Source organism: Tenrec ecaudatus, chromosome 16, assembly GCF_050624435.1.
Source record: "Tenrec ecaudatus isolate mTenEca1 chromosome 16, mTenEca1.hap1, whole genome shotgun sequence".
Lineage (NCBI taxonomy): Eukaryota > Metazoa > Chordata > Mammalia > Afrosoricida > Tenrecidae > Tenrec > Tenrec ecaudatus.
This window is the reverse complement of record NC_134545.1, coordinates 112,817,360-112,835,217: the sequence shown is the minus strand read 5'-3', so window position 1 is coordinate 112,835,217 and position 17,858 is coordinate 112,817,360. Positions and strand designations below refer to the sequence as shown.

At 48.9% G+C, this 17,858-nt stretch overlaps 1 protein-coding gene across 1 annotated transcript in view; it reads right to left on the bottom strand.

Annotated features, from left to right (window-relative positions):
- SCART1 (scavenger receptor family member expressed on T cells 1) overlaps positions 1-17,858 on the bottom strand; it is a 35,650-nt gene that overhangs the window by 1,301 nt on the left and 16,491 nt on the right. The window contains 9 exon segments of the mRNA XM_075533495.1: positions 511-649; positions 1,670-1,800; positions 1,802-1,875; positions 1,959-2,154; positions 2,156-2,274; positions 2,343-2,672; positions 2,912-3,204; positions 10,293-10,614; positions 11,115-11,336. Of these exon segments, the coding sequence (XP_075389610.1) occupies positions 511-649; positions 1,670-1,800; positions 1,802-1,875; positions 1,959-2,154; positions 2,156-2,274; positions 2,343-2,672; positions 2,912-3,204; positions 10,293-10,614; positions 11,115-11,336 (1,826 nt within the window).

The following is a 17,858-nucleotide window of genomic DNA, read 5'->3' as shown; positions in this document are numbered from 1 at the left end:
CGGCCTCTGGAAGCCCCTATGTACCCGGATGCAGCTGGGGCAGGGAACCCTGAGCTGGGGTCAGCGAATGAGAGCCCCTACCTGAGCGGAGTGCCAGCACTGTGGTTTGGGTCTCACCAGCAGGGAGAAATGAGGGGAGCAGGTGAGAGGGAGCCGGACAGAGCACCGGGACTCTTCCTCACCCCTCTCCCCTGCTGTGCCTCTCAGACTGGGCTCATGAGCCACCCCAAGAACAAGACCCAGACAAGGCCCCGACAGCCAAGTCCCGAGCCCTGCCCTGGTCCAACCACCCCAGCTCCGGTGCGGAAAGCAGTTCCCAGCCCGCTCAGTCCGCTCCACTCACCCAGGCACCATACTCCTGCATCCTCCTTGTGCGAGCAGTCTCCATGGTCCCAGAGCACTGAGGGGCAGTCCCACAAGGACCCCTCTTCACCCCTGCAGCCAACCTCATCCAGCCACACCGGCCCCAAGCCAGGTCTGAAGGCTGCCCCCCCAAGGGGGGGCGCTCACTGCCTGGCTGCACCCCAGCTTGCAGCACACCACGTCTGCGTCTGCCAAGTCCCAAGCATCGTCGCACACGATGCCCCAGGCGCCAGCGTACCAGAGCTCCACTCGGCCTGAGCAGTGGTCCTTGCCACCCAGTGGCCCTCTGGGAACACAGGGGCTGGCTCAGGAGATGGCAGGAAAGGCATATGCAAGACAGAGGTGGCCAGGACACACACCTGTACAGGCCTGTGTGACCGAGCACGAGCAGTTGGGGGTCTCCCCAGGGACCTGCACAGCTGCTCCTGCTGCTGCTCCTGTGGAGGAAGTGGGCCTTGGTGTGCATTTGCAAGATGACCTAAAACTGCCCAAGTGTCTTCATCTGTATTTCTATGCCCCTTCCCTTCCTACCAAGCACAGTACAAATGCGCCACACCACACACCCTTCAGGAGTGGTTTCCTTGGGCTGCTAACCCCAGGCCAGCAGTTTCAAATCACCAGCCAGTCCAAGAAATGAGGTGAGGCTCTCTACTCCCCTAAAGAGTTACCTTCTGGGAAACCCACAGAAACAGTTCTGCCCTGTCCTACAGGGTCACCCGGAGTCGGCGTTTGTCGTGATTTTTTGGAGGGGAAAGAATAGGCTACTGTCAGCCAAGAGATGATCCCATAATCACACACGCACACACCACACATACATATATACACCATACACAGAGTGAGACACACAAACTCACATATACACACACACACCACGTATGTCCCGCAGTGGGAGCTCTAGAGACCCACAAACTGTCTCTGGTGACTGGGGGACAAGTCCCTAAGGGATGACCTCAGAGGCATCTTTGCACCTACCCAGTGGTCTTGTGTTACTCAGAGATCTGGGTCAAGATTCAGCCATCTTGGGGATGGCGGCAGGGAGAGGTGGGGACTGCTCAGCTCAGTGCCTTTGCCCATCATGTCCCATGAAGATGCCACCCCAAGAAACCAGCTGCCCACTGATCTCAGCAACAGACGTGCCAGGCACCCAAGCTCACCCGGTCCTGTCCACAACCCTCCCTGCCCTACCCCCCATGCAGCCCACTCACCAACACAGGCTTCCTCTGTGCTGGAGCAGGAATGCGAGTCCCAGGGGCACAGCCACAAGGACGCATCCTGCCTTTCCCAGCACTGCACCGAGGCCACCCACAGGGGCCCCTGGGAGCGCCCAGTCCCTGTCCTGGTCTGGAGCTGCCCGTGGGACCCACAGCCCAGCTGCGCGCACAGGAGCCCCAGAAAGGCTGCGCTCAGGGTCTGGCACACGCCCCCGCGCACCCCCCAAGGTTCCATTGTAGAAGACTTCCTGGCGCCAGGCGCAGGGCCCGCTGCGGTTCTGCAGCCGCAGATCCGTGAAGCCTGCAGGCAGAGAGGGGTCAGCAAGGCCTGCACCGAGGTCTGGAAGGAGGGCAGCTGGGAAAGGAGGGCAAGGGGACGCACACCTGAGCAGATGGCGCTAGCGTCCTCCTTGTGGTCGCAGTCGTGCAGGCCCCAGCCTCCGGATGGACACTGAGACAACGCCCCCTCCGCACCCCCGCAGCCCAGCTCATCCAGCCAGATACGCCCAGCACCTGGCCTGAAATGGGCAGAGCCCGGGGCCTGCAGGGCTTGGCCGCAGCCCAGCTGTCTGCAGACCACTGTGAGCGTCGCGCAGGTACCAGCGGTCATCACACACCGTGCCCCAGGCGCCGCCTTGGAGCACCTCCACGCGGCCAGCGCAGCGCCCCGGCCCGTCTGCCAGGCGCACCCAGAGGCTCCCTGCGGAAAGGCCAGGTCAGGTGGCCGCCGCCCCGCGAGGCCGGCTGAGGAGAGCTGGCCCTATTCACCGGAGCAGACGACGCCGGCGTCACTGGAGCCCCCCTCGGGCACCCTCGCAGACGCAGACAGGTTGCAGTGCGCCAGGCGGGTCTCCGTGCCTAGACAACGCACGCGGCTCACCACCACCGGCCTGGCCCCACCGCCCGCTACCGAGCTGGTATAGGCGCGCTCGGCCGCGCCGCACTGAAGCTGACGGCACGCGACGCGGGAGCCCTGTAGGTCCCAGGTGCCGTCCAGCACGCGGCCCCAGAGCCCATCCCGCGACATCTCCAGGCGCCCGTCACAGAGGCTCTGCCCTTCCCTCAGCCTCAGGGCGTCGGAGAGACCTGGACACGGAGGAGGAGCGGGGAGGAGGGGGCCCCTTGGATGCCCCCGCATCTTCCTCTGCCTTTCCGCCCTTCCTTCTCCTCGGCCACCTCAGTGGCTCACTGATCTCCTTGTCTCCAAAAAGAATCTTTCTGTTCACTTGTGACTACACTCTGCGCTGCCTCAGGTGACTTTGTCCTCCCCTTGCACCGGCCCCTGAGCCTCACCACAGCTGCCCCGCTGCCGGTCAGATGACTGCGTGCCTCACCCACCTGAGCAGCGTTTCCCAGGGCACAAGCGGGTGCTCCGAAGGTACTTGCCCGACAGCTCCCGAGATGGGCTTCTGTTCCCACACAGTGAAACGCATCTCGCCAGATGGAACTTTCCCCTCCGCCAAAGTAGCCGCCTGTGTGTATGGCCACCACGTTGCCACAGTTGAGCTGATGGCACAGCACGCTGGCGTCGGCTAAGTCCCAGTGGGCAGCGCAGAGAGGTGCCCAGACGCCCTGCTCATGGAGCTCCACGCGTCCAGTGCAGCTGCTTCTGCCATTGGCCAGCCGGAATCCTGATGACCCAAGGCAAGTCAGAGAGCCATGAGGCTTTGGGAAACTACCAACCTGACCCCTCAACAGCTGCACAGCGGAAACGGTCAGCATCAGTCTTCTCCAAATGAGGGCCAAGGCCAAACAATTCCAAGAAAACATAGTGGGGGAAGGCCACAGCCGAGTAGCGATTGCGCTGCGGACACTTTGCAGAAGTTTCTCTGAACAGTCAACGTGCAGGCTGAAAGGAAGCGTGATCTGTTTCTCTTGACCTGCTCTAGCCTGGTTTCATTCTAGCAGACCGCTCAACTAATGGAGCAGAGTTCAATGACCACCCACAGCCAGTCTTTAAAACCTGGTTTACAAAAGCTATTCTACTCAAAGAACTGAATCAAGACATGATAATATCATTGGAAAAAAGACAAAGACTATGAGAAAATCTAGACACCAGAAAAGCCAGTTGTCATGTACACACAATCTTCAATAAGAGTAACAGTCAATTTCTAATCAACTCCATGGAAACTACAGGCAGTACCACGTGTAGAGTACTGGGGGGCGGGCATTGCCACCCATGAATTCTATATCTAGAAAAATTAGCCTTCAAAACTGAGTGAGAAATTACACCATTATCAGAGAAATAAAAAGTGATCATTTGGACACCAATCTTTTCTCTTTTTTTTTTTTGCCTCTTCCTTTATTTTTTTAAAACATTTTATTAGGGGCTCATACAACTCTTATCACAATCCATACATATACATACATCAATTGTATAAAGCACATCTGCACATTCCCTGCCCCAATCATTCTCAAAGCATTTGCTCTCCACTTAAGCCCTTTGCACCAGGTCCTCTTTTTTTCCCCTCCCTCCCCGCTCCCCCCTCCCTCATGTGCCCTTGGTAATTTATACATTGCTATTTTGTCATATCTTGCCCTATCCAGAATCTCCCTTCCCCCCTTCTCTGCCATCCATCTCCCAGGGAGGAGGTCACATATGGATCCTTGTAATCAGTTCCCCCTTTCCAACCCACTCACCCTCCACTCTCCCAGCATCGCCCCTCACACCCTTGGGTCCTGAAGGTATCATCCACCCTGGATTCCCTGTGCCTCCAGCCCCCATATGCACCAGTGTACAACCTCTGCCCTATCCAGTCCTGCAAGGTAGAATTCGGATCATGGTAGTTGGGGGGAGGAAGCATCCAGGATCTGGGGGAAAGCTGTGTTCTTCATCAGTACTACCTCGCACCCTGACTGACCCATCTCCTCTCATAGAGGGGATCTCCAGTGGCCGACACTTGGGCCTTGGGTCTCCACTCTGCACTTCCCCCTTCATTCAATATGGTATACACACACACACACACACACATACATACACACACATATACATATCTATTTTTTTATCTTGCATGATGCCTTATACCTGGTTGGACACCAATCTTAAGAGAAAGGCTCCACAGAGCCCGTCAGGCTGAACCCCAAGCACTGACAGGACTCAGAGCCACATGAGAAACAACCGTGCAGGTAACTGAATAGCAAACAGAAGAGCTACCATTATCGTAATGGTTGTTTGTATTTTCTCTTTTTGATACATTATTTAAAAGACAAATCTATAAAACCGTAGTTGTCAACCGATGTGAAGAAGCACATATTGTAATGAATGACAATATCTGCACAAGCAGGAAAATGGAACAGTATACATACAAAGGGTTTTTAAAAATAATTTTATTAGTGCTTCACCCACATGTCATGCAATCAATAATTCGATCCTATTAAAAAGTTATCAGTTGATTCTAAAACATTTTCTTCTTCCTTGGACTCATTGTTATTCCTGTAATTTTTTTCTAATTGTGAGAAAAATATACAAAACAGGATGTTCTCCAATTCCACAATGTCTACATGTATAATTCAGTGTCATTGATTAGACCAAACAGGGTTTTTAAAAACTATATTGACAACTAGATGGTCATAAAATGCAAATGTTAATTGTACTCTCCAGGATAACCACTAAAATTTTTTTTAAACTTTCAAAAATTTGAAAATGAGAAGAAAATGGCCAAGAAACCAAAACAGTACACAAGAAAGAAAACAAACCCAAAAGTATGCAGTGCTGGAGAACTGACACAAAGATATAAGACTTGTAGAAGGGACAGGAAAATGCCTGAGATAAGTCCAAGCTTATTAGTAATGACTGTTTTTTTTAATGAGATTATCTCTTTAACCAAAGGCAGACCATGACAGAATTTATTTTTAATGTAACAATTACATATTGCCTACAATAAGCTCCCTTTCTTTTTAAACATATTTTATTGTGCATTGGGTGAGGATTTGCGGAGTCAATCAGTGTTCTATTCAATAATTCATACACAGCTTGTCTCATGTCATTCATTGTAGTGTGACACCACCTCCCACACTTCCTCTCTGTGTTTCCCATTGTCATTCCTCCTCCTATCCTAAGCCTTCTGAACTTTGTCCTTAGGTAAATATTGCCTCTTCTGCTCTCGAATGCTTAATTTTTCTTTTTTAATATTAAAATTTCAATTTATTTTTCTTCATTTTTTGCCTCTCCTCTTTTTGTCTCTTTCTTTCTTTCTTTTGGGAATCATATTATTGGGGGCTTATACAACCCTTCTCACAATCCATACATACATCAATTGTATAAAGCACATTTGTACATTTGTTACCCTCATCATCCTCAAAACATTTGCTCTCAACTTAAGCCCCTGGCATCAGCTCTTCATTTTCCTCCTCCCTCTCCGCTCCCCCCTCCCTCATGAACCCTTGATAATTTATAAATTATTATTTTGTCATATCTTACACTGTCCAACGTCTCCCTTCACCCACTTTTCTGTTGTCCATCCCTAGGGAGGAGGTTATACGTAGATTCTTGTAATCAGTTCCCCCTTTCCACCCCACCCTCTCTCCACCCTCCAGGTATCGCCACTCTCACCACTGGTCCTGAAGGGATCATCTGCCCTGGATTCCCTGTTTCCAGTTCCTATCTGTACCAGTGTACATCCTCTGGCCTAGCCAGATTTGTAAGATAGGATTGGGATCATGATAGTGGGGGGTGGGGGTGGGGGCAGGGAGAAAGCATTTAGGAACTGGGAAAAGTTGTATGTTTCATAGTTGCTACACTGCATCCTGACTGGCTCATCTCCTACCGGTGACCCTTCCCTAAGGGGATGTCCAGTTGCCTACAGATGGACTTTGGGTCCCCACTCCGCACTCTCCCTCATTCACAATGATATGATGTTTTGTTCTTTGATGCCTGATACCTCATCCCTTCAACGCCTCATGATCATGCAGGCTGGTGTGCTCCTTCCATGTGGGCTTTGTTGCTTCTGAGCTAGATGGCTGCTTGTTTACCTTCAAGCCTTCAAGACCCCAGACACTATAACTTTTGATAGCTGGGCACCTTCAGCTTTCTTCACCACATTTGCTTATGCACCCGTTTGTCTTCAGTAATTGTGTCGGGAAGGTGAGCATCATAGAATACCAGTTTAATAGAACGAAGCATTTTTGCATTGAGGGAGTACTTGAGTGGAGGCCCAGTGTCCATCTGCTACCTTAATACTATACCTATAAATATATGCACATAAATCTATTTCCCCATCCTCATATATAAATATATTTACATATGTACGTGCCTTTATTTAGACCTCTATAAATGGCCTTTGCCTCCCAGTTTTTTCCTCTTTTTCCTTTTACTTTCCACTTGTCCCACTATCAAGGTCAGCCTTCTTTGGGGTTTCAGTAATTGCTCTCTGTTACATTACCTTTGGTCACTCCCTACCAGGACTCATAAAGAATGGTTAATTATTCTAAGATGTTATTATTTCTCCCTTTTTTCAAGGAGCCCTCATGGTTTAGTGAGTTACGTACTGGACTGTTGACCGCATGACCCGCAGTTCAAACGCACCACTGGCTCCGTGAAAGACAGACGAGGCTTTCTGCTTCCTTCAAGATTTTCAGGCTCATAAACCCCAAGGGATAGTTCCACTCCATCCTTCTACATGTATAATTCAGTGGGACCATTATGGGGCCACTATGAATCAGAATCAACTAGACGGCAGTGAGTTTGTTGGTTTGTGGTTGATTGGCTGAAAATGGAGTCAAATGAGTGAGTTTATTTAAAGACCTGAAGGGTGAATAAAGGCACGGTCTTTGGAGTTCCACTAGTCTCTGCCTTATCAGTAAGCTGGTCTTCTGGTATGGTTTTTAGTTTGTTCGACATTTTTTTTCCCACTCCATCCAGGACCTTCTAGGTTAGGGTGATTCCTTTCAGAGCAGTTGGTTGGTAGTGGCAGCCAGGCACCATCTAATTCTTCTGGTAAGACTCATGAAGACTGATGGTCATGTGGCCAATTTGTCCATAGCACTAACTGACAAGGTCACTTTAGGTCATAAGACATGAATCCACTGAAAGTGGAAGAATGGAAAAAGATATACATGAAAATGTCAATTAAAAGAGAGTTAGAGTGATGACTTAAATCAGACAAAATAAACTTTAAGTCAAAATTTGTTTACATGAGCAATAGGACATTATATATCACTAAAAGTGTGCGCACACGCGTGTGTGTGTGTGTGTAAAACAGAGTTCCAAAACCCAAAAGCAAAAACTGACAAAATTGAAGGGAGAAATAAACAATCCGACAATAATGGCTGGAGACCAATTATGAGGGAAGAATAATATCCTTCCAGAATTGCTACCTTGTTTCCCAAAAGTCAGGCCAAAGTTGTGTCATTCCTCAACTGAAATGTACCTAATCTCGGGTCTTCAAAAATTACAGAATTTCTGGCATTGTATACACCTTCTTCTAATGTGACAGCTTTGCTTGGATAAATTCTATATAATTAAAGGTTGTGCCTTGATAAGAGGTGAAATAATAGCTATAGACATCAATATCTTACTTTCAATAATGGATACAACTAGACAGAAGATCAGTACGGAAACAAAGGACTTGAACAAAAGTATAAGCCAACCAGAAGCAACAGATACATAGAGAACACTCCACCCACAAATACTAAAGAGCTTTTAAATAAATCATGCAGAGTTGAAGGTTACAAAATCAACACATAAAGTCAATTTTGTATGTGTACACTAGTAATGAATCTGATAAATTAAGATAACCTCCATTTAATATAGCCCAGGAAAGACTAAAGAAAACTTAGATACATGCAATGGCATCCTATGTTCATAAACTGAAAGACACCATGCTACACAAAGTTATCCTAAGAAATCCATATAAAAACCCATTGCCCTTTGGTTCTGGAAAGATCAATCACCAAATTCACACTAATTTGAAAGGGACCCTGAAAAACCAAAACTTTCTTGTACATAGTTGGAGGACACACATTTTCCATATTTCAAAACATACTACAAAGCCACAGTAAGCAAAACAACGTGGCACTAGCATAGACATGACTAGCTTTTGACAAGGGTGTCAAGACCACTAACTGGACAAAGAATAGTCTCTCCAACAAGTGGTGATGAAACTAGCTCCTACCTGTAAAACACTTAAGATGAGCCCTTCCCTCACACCATCTACAAAAACAAACCCAAAAGTCTTAGTGAAAGAGCTACAATTATAACACTTAGAAGAGAATGTAAACCTAAATATCTATGTCTTTGGGTTGGACAATAGTCTCTTACATATGATTCTTTAAAAAAACATTGAAGACGAGGAAATAGATCAATTAAATTTCATTAGAGTGAGAAATTTTGTGCATCAAGAAACACCATCAAGAAGAGTGAAATGAAAACCCACAACAAGAAATGTTTGCCAATTATTTATCTGAGGAGAATCTAGTATCCTGAAAATATAAAGAACTCTGATAATTAAACAACCAGAGACAAACAAGTCAGATCCAAAATGGACAAAAGCCTTGAATAGACATTTCCCGCACAAAATATGCAAACAGCCATCAAGCATATATCAAGCATATGATATGCTCAAGACATATGTAACTTGGAGAGGTAAACCAGAACAGAAGTGAGCTATGTTCTTTTATAGGTATCATTTTAAAGATGAAAATGTGTTAGCAAGATGCTGCAGAGATTGGAGGCCTCCCTGGGGCATTGCTGAGGGGCTCTGGTGGTGGAGGGGCTGCAGTTGGACTGCTAACTGCAAGGTCAACAGTTTGAAACCAGCCGATGCTCGGCAAGAAAAAGACAGGGCTTTCTACTCCCAGTAGGAATTACATCCCAACAACTCACGGAGGAAGTTCTACCATGCCGGTAGGCTCCCGACGATGGTAGAGGGTTTGGATTTTTCACATACATTGCTAATGGAAATATAAAATGATGCAGCCTCTGTGGAAAGCAGTTTGGTGCTTCTCCAAAGTCAAGCCTAGAATCATCAGGTGACCCAGCAAGCCACCATAGGAAGAGGAGAGAAATGAAAGAAAACCCACACAACATTGACTGTTGCAGGATCGATAGCAGCCAAATAGTGAAAACAACCCAAAGGCCTACCGAGGACGGGGTGGATGAACAGACGTGGGGCAACCACGCAGCAGGTGACGCGCTGACACGTGCTCTGACAAGAAGGAGCCTGCCTGGAATCACTGTGAAGAAGCCAGACACAAAGGGCCCATTTACATCATTCCTGGTCAGCGCCATGCTGAAAGCAGCCGCACCTAGAGAGGCAGCGACTGGAAAGAGAATGATGTGGAGGCAAGAGGAGAGAACCAGGGAAGTGGAGAGTCCTGCTGGGGGGGACAGAGTGTGGAGAACGGAATGAGATCAAGGTAGAGGTTGCAGAGCACTGTGTGGGTACTCTGCGTGGCTGAATTGTACAACAGCAAGAGGCAGCGTGACCTAATGCTCCCAGCCGTGGCACTGTGCCAGGGAATAGGGGTCACTCCACAAAAGACCAAAAATGAAGGTAGGGTAGGTTGCCCCCATGAATCAGGTGTGCCTGGGGGAGTGTCCACACCTGATTCAGGTCCCTAACCTGGTCCAGGGATGCCGGTGATGGGAAGAGACATGATCCTGAGCTGTCCACACCCCTACAGAACAGAACAGAATCTACCTCACAGTACCGCGTCCCCAGCCACCCTACCCTGACCCGCACACTCCCTGCCCTGGGGATATGGAATCCTGATGACTTATTTTCTCCTGAGCATCTGAGCCCAGCATCACGGCTGTGGTCACAGGCTTCCAGGCGACCAGCCCCCCAAGGGCAGTGGAACAGCAGGGTTTCTTTGCCCACACAATGGAAGGCCTCAGTCCACACAGGCCAGGTGCCAGGGCCGAAGTGTGCACCCCGGAGTGTGGAGACAGCTGAGCCACACTGCAGCTCCCTGCAGACGACGTGGGCCATGGGCAGGTCCAGGTCAGTGTCACAGACAGTGCCCCAGGTCAGCCCTCGCTGCACCTCCAGGCGTCCAGCACAGGGATGCTCTCCGCCCATTAGCCGGGCCTCCGTGTGCCCTGAGAACAGACATTGCTCTGGGCAACACCCAAGAGACAACGGACTCTAGAGACCCCATGGGCCAAGTTTGGTGACCTTGGAGGTGCTGGGGACCCTGGGGCACGCCCTATTGGTGGAGGGAAATACAGAGAAGGACCGCTTGGGGGCCAGAGACAGAAGCCTGGAGAGCAAGGGAGAAGGAAGTGCGATAAGCATGGGCAGAACAGGTGCAGGCGGCCAGCCAGCCCCAGTGCAGCACAGCTGAGAACTCCAGGACTGGGGCTACCAGCTCCCCTGGGCCTGGTAGAACTCTGACCCAGACTCCCAACTTCTGAGAGCCTGGTCAGGGAGTCTAGCCTGGCAGGTAGGGGCCGAAACCCCCTTACCTGCCCCCACCCAACACACACCCTACCTGAGCAACTAATCACCGCTACACACTGGCACCTGCAATCCTGCAGTGGCCCCCAAGCCCCCAGGTCACCCTCGAGGATCGAGGACTCATTGCCCCAGCAGTGGATACCCAGCATCCAGGGAGGGCCCATCTCTGAGGGTCTCAGCACATAGGTGGAGGCAAAGGACACCTTGCCGCAACCCAGCTGTCTGCAGGCCACGGACGCCTCCACCAGACCACATTGAACACCGCACACAGGTCCATACTCCCCGCTCGAATGAACTTCCACTACACCCTCGCAGTGGTTTCTGCCTCCCAGAAGAATCAGGGATCTCTTGTCAGCAGGGTCTTCTGGGTAAGAACACAGAGCAGATATGAGGGTCAAAGATGTTGGGGGATTCCAGTCCTAAGAAGGGAGGACTTGGGAGCTAAGCCCCTCTTGGAATACAGACCCCCTTCCTTTATCTCAAACCCCCTCTCATCATCCCCATTCTGAGACACCAATTACTTTACTGGAAGGGAAAGTTAGCAAAGCCGCAAATAAATCAGGTGACCCTCTGTCCTGCTGTGATCCTCTGCTTCTACCCTCTACGCTCTCCTCTTGGTTACAGGACCCTGGACACCTACAGGGGTGTTGACCCCAAGGTTCTACCCTGGCTGCAAACACTGACCTGCAGGAAGGGTCCAGGAGGCAAGGAGAAGGGGCCACAAGCGCTGCAGGCATGAAACCATGGCTGATCACATTGGCAGCAGCCACGTCCCAGCAACCTGCGGTAGTGCTGTGTGCGCTCACACACATCAGGGTCTCAGGTAGGCGGTACACCAGTGAACCAATTGGCGCTCTGCACACTGAGCCCCAGTTCCCAGCAGAAAGAGAGCTTTCTGCAGAGCTGGGGCTAGAAGGATGGCAGGCAGAGAGGTGTGCACTCAGTTGCCTGGGGAAGAGCCGAGGGCCCTGCAGGAAGCACACAGCATTTGGCATTTGTCGCATTCACAAAACAGGCAGTGTTGGAAACATAGGATCACTCTGAGCTCAAGTGTACCATAAACAGACACCCTGACCTATGACCCTGATCTGTCCTTTGGAAGTGAGTCCTGTGCAAACCCCTCTCTGGGTGAGACGCTGGAGGGTGAACAATGTACACACAGCAGAAGACAGAACAGAGTTTGGGACTTCCTCCTAAAGTCTTTGGGGGGTGTCGAACAACCCTTTCACAGGGGTTGCCCAATTCATAATAGTAGCAAAATTACAGTTAGGAAGTAGCAACAAAAATAATTTTATGGTTGTGGGGGGTCACCTCAACATGAGAAACTGTATTAAAGGGCTGCAGCATTAGGAAGGTTCAGAACCACTGTCCTAAAGAGAAGACGGAAGAACCCAGTGGGGAAGCTTAAACAGAAAACACTTGCCTATGGACACCAAAGGGTTCACCCAAATATTGGAATAAAGAGCCCATGGGCAGGGAAATGTTGGCAACTGCACACCAGACCAGGGTCTAATCTCCAATATCTGTAAAAATGTCAGCACCTCAACACGGAAAATCTGATCTAAAAATGGGCAGAGGACACGAACAAACAGTTCCCCGAAAAGACATCCAGGGAGCCAACAAACATATGAAGAAATGCTCACAACTGCCAGCCACAGGAGAGGTGTCAATCGAAACATTGATAAGATGCCACTGAAATTGACAGCAAAAATAAAAAACCAGAAGATGGCAAATGCTGACGGTATGGTGAGGTCCTCATCACTGCTGGTGGGACGGTGGGCAGGACTTCCACTGTGGTAAGTGGTATGGTGCTTCCTCAAACTGGGACTGGAAATCCCATATGACCCAGCAAGCCCTCTGCTCACTATACACACTAAAGGAACAAGGAGCGCAGCATCAGCAGATATAAGCACGCCCATGCTCATCACAGTGCAGTTCACAATAGCAGATAGAAGGAGGGATCCGAGGAACTGTGGCACACACACACACAACAGAAGGTCATTGTTATTTTCAAGGCTCGTCCTTGATTTCAAGGGAGAGACAGAACTAGTTATTGGGAGGTTCGATTGCATGTTTAAATTGTTCAAGACAAAAATGACTATCTGAAATGTATATCCTCACGTAATTCACAGTAAGGTTATTTTAAAAGGTCAAATGATTAGCTAAATAAATGAAGGAACCACTCTCCAACAGAGCACTGGTCAGCCTCTAAAGGTATGACATGAATGCCAATCCACAGCTGAGAGTTCAGGAGAAACAGATAGCAAAGGGGAGTGTCCCTGGGGCACCTTTGCCAGAAGCGGCTCTCACCTGTGCCAGTGAACGTCCTCCGGGACTTGCTCCACGGTGGGAAAGAGCTCCTTTGCGGGAGATAGAGTGAGAGACAGTTTTTCATTTTCTTCTACATTGTGTGGACCTCCTAATTGTTCTGAAATTAATTCTGAAGTACATTATTTTTGCAAGCAGAGTAATTTCTGTAACCCCCAAAGATGCACCAGGATCAACTACATAATTCTTGTGATACAGTGTGCGAATTGCACCTGACCTGATCCCACCACACCGAGGCAAAGCACTGGGGGAGTGCAGCGGGACAGCAAGGGACTGGAGCCGCAAGATCCCCAGGGAATGCTGAAAGTGGACTTTGGGGCCAGGGCGTGGTGCCCCAACAGACTGGACTGGAAAACACTCCTAAAGGCCAACAAATGATCCTTGAACTAATTACAAGCTTTTCTTTCTTGATGTGTTTTGTTTTGTTCTTTGTCAGTGGTTTGTTGTGTTGTTTCATTGTATACTGTTGCTTTGATTTCCTCTGTCTTGTTTTTGTGCATGTTATTATCTCCACAGGTCTGTCTAAATAAGACAGGCTGTATGAACTATCTGGAGTAAAAACAACGGGACTGACAGTTCCAGGGGGACTTGGGATAGGGGTAGGTGGGAGGTAAGGAAGTGGTGTTAACAAACCCGGGGACAAGGGAACAACATGGGATCCAAATTGGTGGTGAGGGGGGAGTGGCAGGCCTGGTAGGAAATGATCAAGGGTAAAGTTACGTAAAGAAGAGGTATAGCTGTAACCCAGGCGGGGACGGAGCATGATAGTGGGGCAGGAGGAAAGTCAAGGGAAATAGAGGAAAGAGCTGGGAGGCAAAGGGCATTTATAGAAGTCTAGACAAAGACATGTACATGCAAATATATATATATATGAGGATGGGAAAATAGATCTATGTGTCTATATTTATAGGTTTAGTATTAAGGTGTCAGAAGGACCCTGAGCCTCTAGTCAAGCACTCCCTCAATGCATGAATACTTTCTTCTATTAAATTGGCACTCTATGATGCTCACCCTCCCGACACAAATGCTGAAGCCAAAGCGGGTGAGCAAGTAAATGTGAAGAAAGCTGATGGTGCCCGGCTATCAAAAGAGATAGTGTCTGGGGTCTTAAAGGCTTGAAGATAAACAAGCGTCCATCTAGCTCAGAAGCAACAAAGTCCACATGGAAGAACACGCCAGCCTGTGTGATCACGTGGTTCCGAAGGGATCAGTTATCAGGCATCAAAAAACAAAAAATCATATCATTGGGTGCACATCTCCATGATACAATCACCGAGGACAAACGGGTGCATAAGCAAATGTGGCAAAGAAAGCTGATGGTGCCCAGCTAGCAAAAGAAATAGTGTCTGGGGTCTTAAAGACTTGAAGGTGAACAAGCGGCCATCTAGCTCAGAAGCAACAAAGCCCACATGGAAGAAGCACATCAGCCTGTGCGATCACAAGGAGCCAAAGGTATCAGGTATAAGGCATCATCAAAAAAAAATCTTACCATAGTGAATGAAGGGGGAAGTGCAGAGTGGAGACCCAACGCCCATTTGTTGGCCACTGGAGATCCCCTCACAGAGGGGCCTAGGGGAGGAGATGAGTCAGTCAGGGTGGGATGTAGCACGGATGAAGAACACAGCTTTCCCCCAGATCCTGGATGCTTCCTCCCCGCCACTACCATGATCCGAACTCTACCTTGCAAGTCTGGATAAAGCAGAGGTTGTACACTGGTGCAGATAGGAACTGGAGGCACAGGGAATCCAGGGTGGATGATACCTTCAGGACCAGGGATGTGAGGGGCAATACTGGGAGAGTAGAGGGTGAGTGGGTTTGAAAAGAGGAACTGATTACAAGGATCCACATGTGGCCTCCTCCCTGGGGGACAGACAACAGAAAAGGGGGTGAAGGGAGACGCTGGATAGGGCAAGATATGACAAAATAATAATCTATAAACTATCAAGGGCTCATGAGGGAGGGAGGGGGAAAAACAGGAAGTGGGGAGGGAGGGGGAAAAAACAGGACCTGATGCAAAGGGCTTAAGTGGAGAGCAAATGCATTCAAAATGATGAGGGCAAAGAATGTACAGATGTGCTTTATACAACTGATGTATGTATATGTATGGATTGTGATAAGAGTTGTATGAGCCCCTAATAAAATATTTTAAAAAATAATTCTTGTGATATGGTAGAAAATGAAAGTGTGGGTCTTTTGATAGAAAATTATTAAGACTTTAAGTTGTTGATAGCAGAGCATTCAACCAAGTGGAGGCAATGATGCTGGCCCTGGTCGTAGCTGGCGCAATGTTACAGAGTGAAAGGTCTGGGCCGTCATTCCACCAAGGAGACCTGACGAGTACTCCCCACACACTCGCAGTTCTCCTGCCTGTGCTCATGGAATGCGTGGCCAGCTCCAAACCACTGAGATCCTCTCTCCTGTACTCAACATACCAGATGCCTAAAGAATCCACTCCAAATCATCCTGATGAGATTGAAAGGCATTTGGCAAAACCTCTCAAGCCCCCGTGAAAGAGAGATTCTAGCCACTCACACTTGAGGGTGAGTGTAGGAAGGCTTAGAACAAACCAAGGACGAAAGGGATAAAGTCTTGCATTCGGGAGGGCAGGGGGTCAGGGACACAACCCTGTAGCCAAGGAGAGGGTATGGGCGTGGCCAGAGGGTCAGGGAAGGCTGAGAGATTGATATAGAACATTCTTCCTCATCTGAGCCCACAGGACCCAAGCCTTCCAGCATCCCCACCTTGTTCTCCCCAAGTCCCGAGCACTCACTGTCACATCCATGAAAAATGCCACTGGAAACTTCTGGGAAGATGACACCCACGTGGAATCACCTGCTCTGTGCTCCCATTGCTAGACCATAAAGTCAAAAGATAAGGAGGCCAATGTTGGGAAAACAGGTACTAGAACTAAAATCCCAGTGGCCTAGGGTTTATGGTGCAGGCCTCTCCTTACAGTGTTCACCCACGGGGTGATGTGAGAGCTCGCTATGGAGCTTTAACTTCACCACACTTGCCCACAAACTTCCCCAGCTTCCACCAGATGGGTGTCCACCTCCACTCATCTTCGCCCTAGATCTAAGACCCACCGGTGTGCTATGGTTTACCTAAACAGACTGCTGCACAAGAGTGGGTCATAATCCCATGTCCCATGGAAAGCTTCCAAAATCTAGCCCCTAGAGCTCATCCCAGTGCACCCATTCTCAGGCCTTAGTGTCAGCCACCCTACCTGTCCCTCACCCTGTAGTGTCAGCCACCCTACCTGTCCCTCACCCCAGTTCCATGCACACATGATGTAATAAAAGATAAGTAAACATAAATTTACTACAATCAGAGAGCAGCAAAGTCTGCCTATTGGAAGTCCCTGGGTCATTTTCCTGCAGCGTAATGCAGATCCCTGAAACACAGCTTAAAGAGCCTTGAGGGAGTGAGTCAACAAGGCAGCCTAGAGCAAGAATAGTGGAGAATGTGGGCCCAGTGAGCCCCAGACCTCTTGGACAATCTAATCCCCCTTCCCTGGGGGACAGTGAAGCACAGCCCTCAATTCCCAGACACCCTACAAGCCCTTTAAAAAACTTAATAAATGGGACCACTCTGGGGCTTTCCTTTGTTTGTACCTTTAACTCCCATGGATTGCAACCATCATACACCTGGTTTATTATCAAAGTTTTAGCACAGCAAAGCAGGGGAAAACCACCAGATTTTACAAGCAGCAGCTTCTGTAAGAAGCAGGCTTTGCAGGTTGGACACCAGAGACTGCTCATAACCCAAATATATAGCAAGTCAGTAAACCAAGGCTTTCATAAAAGTCACTGGACCACTGAGTAGGCCATTACTATACTCTGCCCTAAGCTACCTAGGTAGGTAGCAGAAATAGACTCCATTCTCCCATCCCTACTTGGCCACCCCAACCATCCAAAAAGAGAAAACCCCATCCCCCCTGATCTTATTCACCAGAGGTACATTTTCCAAAGAAAATTAACTCAAACCACAAGAATACAGCTCTCACAGCCTAAGCAAACACCAAAAGCATCACCCTAACCTGAATCTCAACCCCACTCTGACACCTTAAAAGATCACAAGGTAGTAAAAAACTTACCACTGAACACTATACCCAACAGTGCAAGAGACCTCTGATCCAAGCAGTCCTATTGCACGTACCACCACCCCTCCCCAAGGACAAGGGTTGGAACCCAGTGGCTCTTTGTCCAGGCATTATTGTTTCTCTGTGTTCTAGCACTCCCATGCTCCACCCACCACCCAACAACCCCATTCTTTACAAAGCTGTACACTAGTCTTAAAAGTCATCCTCAACCAGGACTTACCCTTTTGTGGGTATACATAAGAAGACAGGGAAATAGACAGATAGGTAGGTAGGTAATAGATAGATGACAGAATAGAATAAGATAGAAAGATGATAGATGATAGATGATAGATAGATAGATAGATAGATAGATAGATAGATAGATAGATAGATAGATAGATAGATAGATGATAGATAGATAGAATGTTATTATTTGTGTTCCAAAATGACTATTTACTTTCTGGTCCCTCAATATAC